Source organism: Melanotaenia boesemani, chromosome 18 (genome assembly GCF_017639745.1).
Source record: "Melanotaenia boesemani isolate fMelBoe1 chromosome 18, fMelBoe1.pri, whole genome shotgun sequence".
Taxonomy (NCBI): domain Eukaryota; kingdom Metazoa; phylum Chordata; class Actinopteri; order Atheriniformes; family Melanotaeniidae; genus Melanotaenia; species Melanotaenia boesemani.
The window spans coordinates 27,751,375-27,765,010 of record NC_055699.1 but is presented as its reverse complement, the minus strand read 5'-3'; the positions used below and the strand labels follow the sequence as shown (position 1 = coordinate 27,765,010).

At 42.3% G+C, this 13,636-nt stretch overlaps 1 protein-coding gene across 2 annotated transcripts in view; it reads left to right on the top strand.

The window, feature by feature from the left end:
• Positions 1-13,636, top strand: part of stk17a (serine/threonine kinase 17a) — a 43,127-nt gene that overhangs the window by 14,704 nt on the left and 14,787 nt on the right. Inside the window, exon 2 of one of the 2 annotated variants that reach the window (XM_041968556.1) lies at positions 3,786-3,998. The exons of the other annotated variant lie outside the window; for it this stretch is intronic. Within the exon in view, the coding sequence (XP_041824490.1) occupies positions 3,786-3,998 (213 nt within the window). The remainder of the gene's footprint in view (positions 1-3,785; positions 3,999-13,636) is intronic. 2 annotated transcript variants of the gene reach the window in all.

The following is a 13,636-nucleotide window of genomic DNA, read 5'->3' as shown; positions in this document are numbered from 1 at the left end:
TGGTGTAAATATCTGATGGGGGGGCTGATGATCTTGTCAGCTGTCCTCACTATCTGCTGTACAGTTTCCCCAGCTGTCCAGGATGCTCTTTATAGTACCTCTGTAGATGGTGCTGAGGATGGGGTTAAGAGATGAGCCTTTATCAGGCTTCTCCTGAAGTAGAGGCATGACTCAGCTTACTTTTTTATGAAGCTGCTGCTGAGAGACCAGGTTAGCTTTACAGGACTTGATGATTACTCAAGAGTGGTCCTAAAGTCAACTCTTAAAAAAACAAAACAAAAACAAGAACAAAAAAATTTGAAAAGAAACACACACTGAAAGTCGATCAGTGGTTTAACCAGGCCGATGAAGCTCTGACTGCCAACAGTAGTCAGAGGGGGGGTGGAGTGATGTAGGCTCATCATCTCCGTCACCAGCTGCATTTCAGAGGACGGGCCCCCAGCGACACGCGTGACACAATTTTCACATGAGACCACGTCCCAGTGTGCAGTGAAACGAGGTCACAGCAAATGGTGACATGAAAGAAAACGGGAATTGAAAATGGTCCCAGCCCAGCCAAGCCAGCCAAACACAGACATGCATTTGAGTTACATAGAGAGAGATGGGGGGGTGGAGAGAGAGAGAGAGAAAAAAAGGGAGCGCGAGAGAGAAAGAGAGAGAAAGATAGAGAGAGAGAAAGACAGAGAGAGAGAAAGATAGAGAGAGAGAAAGACAGTGATAGAGAGAGAAAGATAGACAGAGAGAGAGAGAGAAAGATAGAGATAGAGAGAGAAAGATAGAGAGAGAGCGGGAGAGAGAGAGAGCGAAAGAAAGATAGAGATAGTTTTGAGTTTTAAAAGGCCCTTTATTTCAGGCTACACATAGCAAAGGAAAAAGATTCACATAAAAGACAACAAAGAACAAACAACAAAATAAGAGGGGAAAAAATCAAAAATTGAAAACCAAACAATTTTCCATAACTGAACACAGAACATTCTGCTGACCCCAAAATTCCACAAATTCCTCCAACCTGTTTGTAAGTTTAAAGAAATCAAATTCCAGCCTGAGCCGAGCTGCCAGTAACCTGGTGAAGACCAGGAGAACCTCCTCTGACCCTTGACCTTTGATCCTGTTCCTTCTGGTCTTACAAGTGGCTAACTTAGCCTCACCGAAAATGAAATTTAACAGTGAGTGAACAGATTTTTTACATGCAGAGTACCGAAGACCAAAAATGAAATAACTGAAAGAGAACTTTTCTCCAAACCCCTGAACCAAACCCCTCAAACAAACCCATCAGCCGTGAACACTGAACAAAAAGATGGTGAACCGTTTCTAATTGGAAACAAAAAGGACACCCAGGCCCTGTGTTTGGATCAAGGTGTGCCAGGTACCTGTTAGTGGCTATGGCCCCGTGCACAACCCTCCACTGAAGGGCACCAGACCGTTTATCAATGGGGTGTTTGTACAGGGACCGCCAGCAGGCTTTAGGGGATGCCCCAGAGCCAAAAACTCAGTCCACCTCGACCCCCTGACAGCCGCCAGAGAGCGTAGGTTTGAAACCTTCATGCTGATGAGGTAGAGGGCGCTCTGTCCCAGCCCTTTTAACTCACCCAGCTCTGGTGTCTGAAAAGTCAGTAAAAGTTCTTGGTTCTCCTGCCACTGCTCTATAGCAGGAGAAGCTACCAGAGAGGGGAAAGCATACTCATACTCATCATCCCACTGGTCAGACAGAGTACGGTTCTCAGCAAACGATCTCAGTGGTTCTGGTAAAGAAGCACAGACCTCTTGTACCATCCTGCTAAGCAGTCTGTCCGAGTGTATCCGCAGCAGACCGGCCAGAGTAGAAACCGAGGATTTCAGGAGGTGGCCCAGTTTGACACAGTCGGCCTCCTTCATCCAGGACCGTAGAGTGACAGATGTAAGGATTGGAGAAGAAAACAGTTTGTTTCCAAGCAGGGGCTCCTCAAACAACCAGAACCCAGGAGTACAGACAGGCTCCCGCTCAAAGGAAAAGACCTGCCATGCCTGCAACACTGACTGGTAGAAAGGTGTCAAGCCCGTCAGATCCAGAGACTGTGGTTGGAGCAGGAACAAATGTTTGTCGTAGCCGAACCCCCCCTGCCTTCTTCAGTAACAAACAGGCGGTGTCCATCAACGGCGATCCAAAACTATAGAGCAGTCTCTGGGCTGTCTGTAGTCTGAAGGCTGTCACACGAGAGACAATGTCAATCAGGTCCTGTCCCCCCTCCTGGACCGGGACATACAGGACCGCCACTCTCAGCCAATGATGCCCCGACCAGAAAAAGTCCACAAGTGTTCTCTGTACATCTTCAAGCAGGCCTTCCAGTGGCGGCAGCACGATCAATTTGTGCCAGAGAGTCGGGACGACCAAATTATTAGCCACTAGAACCCTACCCCTGTAGGACAGCTGAGGCAGCAACCACTTCCAGCTGGCCAACCTAGCACACACTCTCTCCATGACACCCTCCCAATTCTTTTTCTGAAAACCCTCACTCCCCAAATAAACACCCAAAACCTTCAACCCCGGGTTCCCCCAACTGAGGCGTTCAGGTAGCATAGGAATGGGATTGTAGCCCACTGTCCAACCAGTACAGCCTCACTCTGGCTTCAGTGATGAAGAGAGAGAGAGAGAGAGAGAGAGAGAAAGATAGCGATAGAGAGAGATAGAGAAAAATAGAGAGAGAGAGAGAGAGAGAGAGATAGAGAGAGAGAGAGCAAGAGAAAGATAGAGAGAGTGAGAGAGAGAGTCTTGCAGCAAACACAAGCACACAAACAATCACACATATAAAAACACAGGATAAAAGTTAGTAATAAAGCACACAGATAAAATTCAGTTCAGTTCAGAGTTAACGAACTCCCTTCGCTGCAGCAGGTTCAGACTAGTGTTTCTGCCAGGAAACGTCTGGATGTCAGGCAAGAACATTTAGCTCCAAATCCGTAAAAGTTGGACCACCATTTAAAATATAAAGTAAAACAAAATGCAGTGATTTCCAAATCTCATCACTCCATATTTAATCCCAATAGAACATAAACAACACAACCGATGTTAAAACTGAGACATTTCATCATTTCATGTAGAGTATTAGCTTGATTTAAATCTGATGCAGCAACATATCTGTAAAAGTTGGAACAGGAGCAACAAAAGGCTGGAAAAGTAATTGGTACAAATTAAAAAGAACTGGAGGATCATTTGACAACTAATTAGATGAATTAGCTACAGGTCAGTAACATGACTGGGTATAACAGGAGCATTTCAGAAAGGCAGTCTCTTAGGCGTAAAGATGAACAGAGGTTCACCAATCAAAGACAAACTGGGTCTAAAAATAGAACAATTTCAGAAAAATGGTCCTGTGCATATTGTTGTGGTGATTTTAAAGATCAAAAGATTCAGAGAATCAGGAGGACTCTGTGCATATGGGACAAGACTGAAGGCCAAAACTGGATGCTTGTGATTTGTGGGCCCTCAGTCATGTTTCTCTATTGGAAATCATTGCATGGACATATGTGAACACAGTTTACCCTGAAATCTACAAACACAGGTTAAAGCTCCATCATGCAAAGAAGAAGCTATATTATTCTTTTACAGGAAATGCAGTTCCTAGAATCCGTGGAAGTCTGTATGGGTCACTTTCTGTATTGCAGCTGATTTCTCTTTTTCACTTTTACATTTTCAGTCTAGGTCAGTTCAGTAATTGCTTTAAACGAAAGCATCGTGAACTTTACAGATAGTTTTCCCAGTTCCAGTCATTGTGTTTCTAGTTCTGACGGATCTTTCTGTCTTTTAGGGGGAAGTTTGCTGTGGTCAGAAAGTGTGTGGAGAAATGCACGGGCCACGAGTACGCTGCAAAGTTCATGCGGAAGAGGCGGAAAGGCCAGGACTGCCGAATGGACATCATCCACGAGATCGCAGTGCTGGAGCTGGCCACAACCAGTTCCCGGGTGGTCAACCTCCACCGGGTCTACGAGATGGTTTCTGAAATGGTTCTAGTTCTGGAGTTGTGAGTATCCAGCTGAAACAGACATGAAATATGAGCTGTGAGTTACATTTAAACTTCCCGTTTATATTTCTTTATACCTCCAACCTGTTATCCTGTGGCAGAGCTCAGTCTGACCTCACAAGTCAAATCAATCTTTATTTGTATGGCACTTTCAAATACAGGAGGTGCAGCGCAGGTAAAATAATAATACAAAATAAAACACAAAACAACAATAAAATAAACAATAAAAGAGAAAAGATAGTACAAAGCCTGGCATAATGATCATACTCTCTGAAGTTAAAAGCCAATGTAAAAGATGAGTTTTTAAAAGAAATTTAAATTTATTCAGGGTTCTGGCAGACCTCAGAAAGAGGGACCAGTCCAAATACCTGGGGACTGTCATGATCCTGGTTTATTTTCTTGGTTCACGTTTTTTTTTTGTTCTTGGTTTTTGGTGTTCAGTGTCATGTTCTGTGTTTTTTGGTTTCTGCTCGTTACTTCACCTGATTGGAATTACTTCACCTGTGTCTAGTTTGTCCTGCTGTGTTTAAGCCCAGGGGTTTCAGGTCCTCCGTGTCAGTTCATTGCTTCTGTTTGTTTGCTTCTGTCGGTTCGTTGCTTTCTGTTTGCCATGTCGGAGTTTAGTCATGCCACAGTTTTACCACCGCAGGTTCAGTTTTTCTTCATTAAAACTTTTTTTTTTTTTTTTTTTTACCTGCAGCGATCTGCCTTCCACCCCTTAAAGTCTTCTTTTGGGTCCTCAAGGCCCATGACTTTTCTGACAGTAACTACTAACCACCTTTGTTCTTCAGATCTCAGAGCTTTACAAGGACGGTGATAGTGCAAAAGCTCAGAAAGATAGGAAGGTGGCAGACCATTTAAACAATTAAAAGTCAAATTTTAAAAGAAATTCTGAAGAGGAGGAGAATGATGTTAAACAAGTGCAGCTTTTCAGCCCTGCAGAGCTTCAGGCCAGATTTGAACGCTCCAGCAGACACGCGCTATCCCAACAATGTGCTTCACTTGTTTTCAAACACACACACGGTTTTACATCCATGGGGTTTGGCTATTACATTCCCTCACCCTGTACTTCACTGTTACAATTTAATAACTAACCCTAACTCTGACCCTAAAACCAGCTTTTCCTACCCTGCAAAAGTCAACATATTGATCCCAACTCACAGGAAATCTCCAATGTGTGCAGAGTTTTATGTAAATATTCTTTCTTTTTCTACATTTATGGGGGCCCATCATTGACACGCTGGCACTTTAAACAAATCCTGGTCCTCTTCCACAGATTTATTTGGACTTGTGGGAAGACTTATTCTCACTGTGGTGCAGACCAAAGAAGTGAACTGGGGTCCACTTGAAAGTGCAGTTTGCTTAAGCCCCGTTTCCACTAAGGGGTCCAACCCGGTACAGGATACTACAGCTGGCATTTTTTTTGCATTTCCACAAGCATAAACTGGGAAGGGTGCTAGAATTTCCAAACTGTCCCTTCCTTTGAGATCCCAGTATCACAGATCCAACTCTGAAGGGTGGATCTTGACGCATTACAATCCATTGATTGATCGAAAGAATTGCCACTTCCTGTATGACTCAGGAATGAGAACAAAGCAGGAACAGTTGTTTAAAATCACAAGCCGAGAAGAAAGAACACAAAGTTCTAGATGTTCTCATTTGTTTCTGTCACATTCTTCGTTATAATTCATGATGCACGTGATGCAGCTGATTTCTCCACATTCTCTGCACAATTTACCTCCTCTGGATTATCCTGCTGTGAATGTGTCTTCAATTCATTCCCTCCTCCTCAGTTCTAACAGGTTTAATTGTAGGTCTAACCTGAATGTCAAGAAAACACACACACACTCAAGTTTTATTCGAAGCAGTTTGATGTGTTAAATCCATCAGTAACACTTAATAAAGAGCACAACTCGGTGTGACCCAGAATGTGGGATTCTCTCTCTCTCTCTGTCTCACACACACACACACACACACACACACACACACACACAATGCTGTATGCCGTTGACTACAGTAGCCACACCAGTTGTCGATGATCTCATCCCACTGGTCATGCCTGGGCCATGCTTGACCTGGTTCCCATAGTATTTGTGTGTGTGTGGGTGTGTGTGTGTGTTCATGCCACGCCTGGCTGATCAGAAAGACCTCTCTTACTTCCTCTGTCTCTTTTTATGTCCTTGTCTCGCTCTCTTCAAATGTCATATTGGATTTTGTCTGCACTCTTCACAGTATTTGACCCCCCCAGCCCCCAACACTCGTTCTCTCTGCTGAGTCTAAACTGATGGATATTATTGGAAGATTCTGGAGCAGCTGCCATCTGATGTCCAAGCTGTCTGCTGATTATTATGACTGTGTTTCCATTTCCTGTTTTTATCTCATTTTCCTTTACCGATTGTGGAGGATCTACAAATTCCATTCCAGTTAAGATCCCATATGGATCTCCGGTCCTATCAAGAACTACATATTTAACAGGAGATGATGTCTTCTTTCTCCACACATGTGAATGATGCTTTGAGGAAATGGGTGCACAGACATGTTCCTTCCTTTAGCTAGAATGATGCAACAAGGAGGAAACAGGCTCTTCACCAGAAATCAAATCAGATTGGAAGTGGTGATTTTGAAACTACCATTTTAACTTGATCGAGCTGGACTTGTGTTTTTCCTTAGATGAAAACAAAATGAAAACCAAAACTCTGCCTTCTTTCACTGAATGAAAAGGTTCCTACAAAAAAGGTCAAACTGTTTAATATCCCAGTGTGTAATGTAGGCTACTTGTGGCAAAAAATAAAAAAGTTGTAACATAGTTTAACTCAAAATTAGGTCCATATTTATGATCCAAACCAGGCAGTCCCAGATCCACTGGAATGAAATTATTTGATTAATTAAATTAAATTGATCTGATTAACCTCGTCTTGATGGAGCCTGTTTTTCTGACATACCCAAAATAAATTAAGTATATCTTGACAACTACAAAGGCTATATGCATAATCCTGGTCTCAAAAGAAAGCTGAGATATGTGAGATTACTACAGAAGTCAGAGGTTATTAGTTTAAGTGGAAACCAGAGGAAATCAGCCCAATTCATCTAGGAATTTATTAAAATAATGTGTGTTGAGGAACTGTTCAAAAGTAGAAGCTAAGAAAGTGAAACTGAGTGGTTTTACAGACGTTTTAATAGGGTTGTCACGCAGGTAAACATCGTAGGAAGCCACCACCTGACTGATAAGCAACACCTCTATTAATCATCAGGAGAATCGAGGGGTAGCCAGAGTTTTTAGCACACAGTAATGAGACACAATCAGCAGCTTTCATATGACACCTTGTTAGTGTGGTTTTTATTTCCCATATAACTGCTTGGGGTTTGAACTGGTGTTTGGTTTGGATGCCAGTGCTTGGTCTTTTAGCTGAGTTTCTTCCTGTCATTTTGGTATGCTACATGTTAGGATTGATGCTGTCTGTTGTGTGCAAAGCTCTTCTGTACTGTACGGGTCTCACGCTGCCCCTCTGTACTGGTGAAGAAATTAAAGATTCTGCTGCTTCCCATCATTGTATAAAGAGCTCCTCAGCAATGAAAAGGTTAATGTGAGTTGCAGTAAGCAGTTGAAATAAATTAGAATAAGTATTCCAGTTTTCTGGTTTATTGGCAGCTTATAAGATTTATGAAGCAGTAGAATAAAGCAGAGATGCTACACGTCTGTCACATGTTGTTTTTCAGGATCATATATGTTCAGCAGCACATGCAAGACTTTCCTATCAAGGAGGCCCCAGAAATGCCTCTTTTAATGATCCAGTTGGCCCACCTCCCCAACCTCAGTCCATAATCCCAATCCCAGCCATTGTTCATGCTAAAGCTAATCCCAGAATTAATTGCTGTCCATGATGAGGATAGTGCTCTGTTACACGCACACCCACACACGGTCTACTTGCATGTACTCATACACACAGACCAAACTACAATAACACAGAAAGTCACTGTTTGGATGGTGTTGTACATCTGTTAGTGGTTTCCCTAAAGTTAGAAATCCTTTGTTAAAGTTGTTTGCATTAAGAAAAGAAGCTAAGTAAACTGTACAAGTAGAAAAGTCATTTCTACTGGCTCTTGAAGCTGGAAGGTGTTTTTTTTGGTTGGTCAAACTTTCAGCCTTGCTGCCATGTTCTGGACCAGCTATTACAGTTTTATTGTGCAAGCAGGGAATTTGGTACAAATTTGGTACAAATATTTACTCACCATTTGACGGATAGCCCTCTGAGATTTACTCTCCAAACAAAAAATGTACTCGCATTTGGCGCCTGGCAACTGTTAATTTTGGACCCTGGCAAGTGGCGCTCGATTTGCAACTGAAAACAGCACAAGAGGAAACGGCGACGGACAAAAATAATCAGATCATTTCATTTTTATGATCGTTGAAAACTCAGATCGTAATTGGGATTATATTCGATTAATTGCCCAGCCCTATCGGTACTAAACCTTGGAGCATCCCAGCAGAGTCAGTAGGTTACTGATATTAGTTTTTCCACTAATACACACCTTGACAGAGCACCCAGGTAGGAATGATTGTGACTTTACATGTTTGTATTCACAAACACAACAAGTTAGGGCTGGGCGATTAATCTTTTCAACCTCGCCAGTGATGGGCTGGCCACATTGGAGGCGACGTCGCTCCTTCTCCATCATTTTCTATCAAACTTGCTCGAATGAGGTGAAAATCACTGCCCTCCTCCAGCAAAGCGACAGACGATATTCGTGCGTGTGAAATGTTTCACTTGTTCACGCAGACGTGCACACGGGGGTTTGCGACGCGACACAACAAAATAGAAAAATGTTCAATTTTTGTGAGTCGCGACTAAATAATCTAGAGATTATCATTTTTCCCATAATCGAGCAGCCCTACAACAAGTCACTGCAAACATTATGAGAGGTGTGCTATGGTAGAAAATAATTTCAGGATAAAATAAGTGAGGCTGTTTCACAGCTAAGTTTTGTACCAGAATCACAACCAGATCAGGTTGTAGCTTAATTGTTTTCCTCTTTGGGTCACATTCACTTGTATCTGCTGTCTTCCTACTGTGGTCAAACGTGATGTTACATTACTGCACCATTCAGTCAAGTCTATCCCTGTTGGATGTCATTGTAAAGAATTATACCCTAGTCACTATATCCAAGTCTTCCTCTGGGGGGCTTTATATTCAGATGACTAGTACTGAGTCTAACTAGTAACTAGTACTGAGTCTGCTTATCTAAAGCAGGTCAGATGAGGCAGAGTATCCAGGTCATATGACATGCCCTCCCTTTTATTTAATATATTTTTTTATTTTTGGATCAAACCATTGAGGTTGAATGTAACAGGTGGCTGATCGAAGCGGAATTGATTGATTCCCCCAGGACTGCTCTGACACAAATTTGATTAATTACTTTTTTCAACTGACCAATGAAATTCCAGCAACCTCTTACTGGGTTTCAGGGGAGAGTTTGAGTAGGTTTAATAATAGTGCTGAGCAATGATTAAAATTTTTAATTGCATGACATGCTGCAATTAATCGTGATTAATCGCATTGTTACGCACAAAATGTCTCTTTCCTTTAAAAGAAGGCCTACAGCTATATAAAGAAAATGCAGTAAATTTTGGTTTACAAACACTACATCACAGGTCTCCAACCTGTGACTCTGGAGCTGCAAGTGGCTCTCTGGACCTTCCACAATGCCTCTAAATACGTAGCTAAAATATTTTTGTGGTTCTTCAAAAAAAAAATATATACTATGGTGGTTCTTCATTAAAAATATATATTGATTTGCTTTTTTGCAAATTATCTTTGGTTCTTGGGTCAGGCATAAAGGGTTAAGAGAAATGCGGCTCAGTCTACTGTGAGAAGACATTACAGATTAGTGAAACATGAGTGTAGGAGACATACACGCAGAGGTGAAATAGATAATGTGTGTGTGTGTGTTGCAGAGGTGAATCACGTGGGAGTGGGCATGTATAGGCACGGAAGTGTATAAAGGTGCACACCCACCGGTGATACGGATGGAAAGAGTCGGGGTTAGGGTAGCCGGTAATTTTTGTTGACCGCACGCCTTTTTGCATATCTTCCACACCACAAGCACTGTTCTATCATCATCTGGAGTTTGTTCGATTCTCTGGGTTTTCATTAATTAATAACTCATCTTGAATACGCTGAAATAGCTCTGTGCAGCACGAAAATAAATCATCTGAAAGCATTCTGGATCTCAGCGTATATCTCTCAGCAACTTTTAAGCGCGTCATCAATCTTACAACCCAAGGACCCAACCTCATACTCTTCGCGGCTAAGGTTTTAGTTTGGTAGCCGCAATATTTGTCAACAAAAACCACGGTTTAGGCACCTAATGAAATCATTAAGCCACTCACAAGCACCAAAGAACCAAGTCATCAAGCAAGGATAAGCCCGAGAAGGAGTCACAGCTAAGTGCCACACCCTATCCATTCATCTGGGATCAGGTAGGCCTGCACCTGTTCATGTTTGTGGATGAAGGAATCTGCTTCGATTGGAATGCATTCTGTCAAATGAGGACAATTTAATGAATGGATGTTACGTTGGTTGCATTGGCGCATTGATGGTGGCGCAATTCTCCGCTTTGATTGTTATGTCGGGACTTTGTGGCATGGATACGTGGCAGATGATGTTGTCTTGAGGTATAATGTGAAAGTGTTTGGACCAGAGCTGCTCTGTCATTGGACTAACAAATGCAATGTTGGTGGATGAATTTTGATGCAATATTTGGATGCTTTGAAAAACACGCAATGTTCGTGGAGGGATTTTGAATGCGCTTTCGATGAACTTTGACTGTGTTGCTCTACATACAAAAAAGGAAAATCGAATGGAAATTAGTCAAATAAATGTTGCTGAAGGTTTAAATATGGAGAAAAGAGAAATAAAACTGACGGCTAAAGCCGTGGAAAATAAAATTGAACGGCTCCAGCATGAGCGCAAAAGTGCCGTTAATAAAATTAAATGGCTCATTCCGCAAATTAAAGCGCACATGAAATCAAAAGAAAATGTAACTGAAATTCCCTCACACCTGAGCAGCTTGAATGCACTGTGTAAAAATGCTACTGACCTGCACAATGAGCTACAGCCACTACTTCCTGAGGAGGAAGTTAAAAAACAAAATGAGTGGCTTTCCAGCATCATGGATTATAGTGATGCATTCAAAGAGCAAGTGAAAATTTGGATTTTGGAACATCAACATGAATACTCAAATGAATTACCAAGTCAGATAAACATTTCTGAGAAACCAGCAAATGAAATAAATAACGTGCAACATGCTTCTTTGGAAAAGAGTAAAGATTTGCCTGCTGGTGACCCTTCAGTATGTGTTCCTACTGTACAAGACTTTCAGGATGAGCTGCAACCCTGTGACAGCATCTCAAATGCATCCAAGAGATCACGCTCATCTGCTCGCTCAAAAGCTGAAAGAAATCTTGCAATTTTGGCAATAAAACAAAAGGCATTAAAGGAGAAATACGCACTGGATGAAGAGGAATTAACGTTGCGCAGAAAGCGAGAACAGCTTTTGTTGGAGAATGAGATTGCTGAAGAAATGACAAAATTAAGTGTTATAAAATCACAAAGCAGTGTTGGCAGTAAATTAAAGTCAAAGGTTTCAGATGGGATGAAGTCATATTTTGAAAGAACACACTTAAAACAACAACTTAATATCAATGCCATTGAATTTGTTCCATCCTTGCCAGTTGAAGTAAAATCCAAAGTAACTGAAACTACACATCCAGTTGTGAAGCCTAAAGTCACTCAGTTACCTGACATAAAACAGCCCCCAAGTCCTTCTTACATGCTTCAACGTTACCTAATGGCACCTGAAAATCCTATGACCATACCAACTGATGTATCACAAAATCATAATGTGATGGATATAATGAGGAAACAGAATGAAATAACAACACTCCTGATGCAACAACAAAGTTTCTCAGCACTTCCAAAAAGGGAAATTCCTGTTTTTGATGGTAACCCACTCAAATACCATTCATTTATTAAAGCCTTCGAAAATGGAGTTGAGCAAAAAACTAATAACAACTGTGACAGACTTTATTTTCTTGAACAGTACACCAAAGGCCACGCAAAAGAGCTTGTGAGGAGCTGTCAGCACGTTGAGTCAAACAGAGGATATTTGAAGGCAAAAGCTCTATTGAGAGAGCATTATGGGAATGAGCAAAAGGTTGCATCAGCATATATGGAGAGGGCTCTATCTTGGTCCACTATTAAAACGGAGGATGTGAAGGCCCTTCAAGAGTTCAGCCTCTTTCTACGTGGATGCTGCAATGCAATGGAGGATGTACAGTATTTAAATGATCTGGATACACCCACAAATATGTTGGAGATAATCAAAAAACTGCCCTACAAGCTCAGAGACCGCTGGAGATGCCATGCATGCGACCTGCAGGAAAAATACCACAGAAGAGCAAGTTTTATGGACATTGCAAACTTTGTTGAAAAACAGGTGAAAATATTGACGGATCCTGTATTTGGAAACATCCAGGACACTGTTACATCAACCAAACAAATGAAACACAAGTCTCACCCTCGTTCTAGCATCAGAGGAACCAGCTTTGCTACCACAGTGAACCCTGTGGAAAGAACAGCCCAACCTGTGAACAAGACCAAAGAAATAAGGCTACCAGCTAAAAGGATCTGTCCCTGCTGCTCTGGAGGACACGCATTGGATGTGTGTGCGCGGTTGGAAAAAATGGAACACAAGGAGAAAATTGACTTCCTGAAGGAAAATGGTGCTTGTTTTTGCTGCCTGTGTATAGGACACATCAGCAAAAACTGCCAAAGGAAGATTTACTGCTCCAAGTGTGGCCAAAAACACCCGACTGTGCTCCATAAGGACAGTGTGGCAGTGGCAGAACCAGCTGAGAGGAGTGTCCAGGCAACAGTGCACGGCACCTTAGTTTCCAGTGGGCTTACAGGGGCTGGTGAAATGGAGTGCAAGCTTCCTATCGTGCCGGTCCAAGTAAAAGCGAAGAAAGGAAATAAGATCATACTTGCATACGCCTTTCTGGACCCGGGAAGTACTGCAGTTTTTTGTACAGAGAGCCTGAAGCAGAAGCTCAATTTGTCTGGGAAGAGAGCCAGCATTCTTTTAAGGACAATGGGACAGGAGAAGGTGGTAAATAGTTACATCGTACCAGAACTGGAAGTGGCGGCACTTGAGGATGACATCTTCATTGAGTTACCAAAAGCATATACTCAACTGTCAATGCCAGTCCATGAAGCAAATATACCCACAAATAAGGACCTGAGTAGGTGGCCATACTTAAAGCACCTCAATTTACCGCAGATTGACGCTGGAATTGAGTTGCTGATTGGAACAAATGTACCACGAGCCATGGAACCACATGAAGTCATCCGCAGTGAACAAAATGGACCATACGCTGTAAGGACAGTGCTGGGCTGGACAGTAAATGGACCACTGACAGAGAATGGTGGAGAGGCCAATTACTGTGAGCAGCCAGTTTCTGTGAACCGTGTGTCCATAATCAATTTGGATGAACTGTGGCAACAGCAATTTAAGATGGACTTTCCAGAATCTGCTGTGGAGGAACAAGTGGGCATGTCGAGAGAAGATCTGAGGTTTAT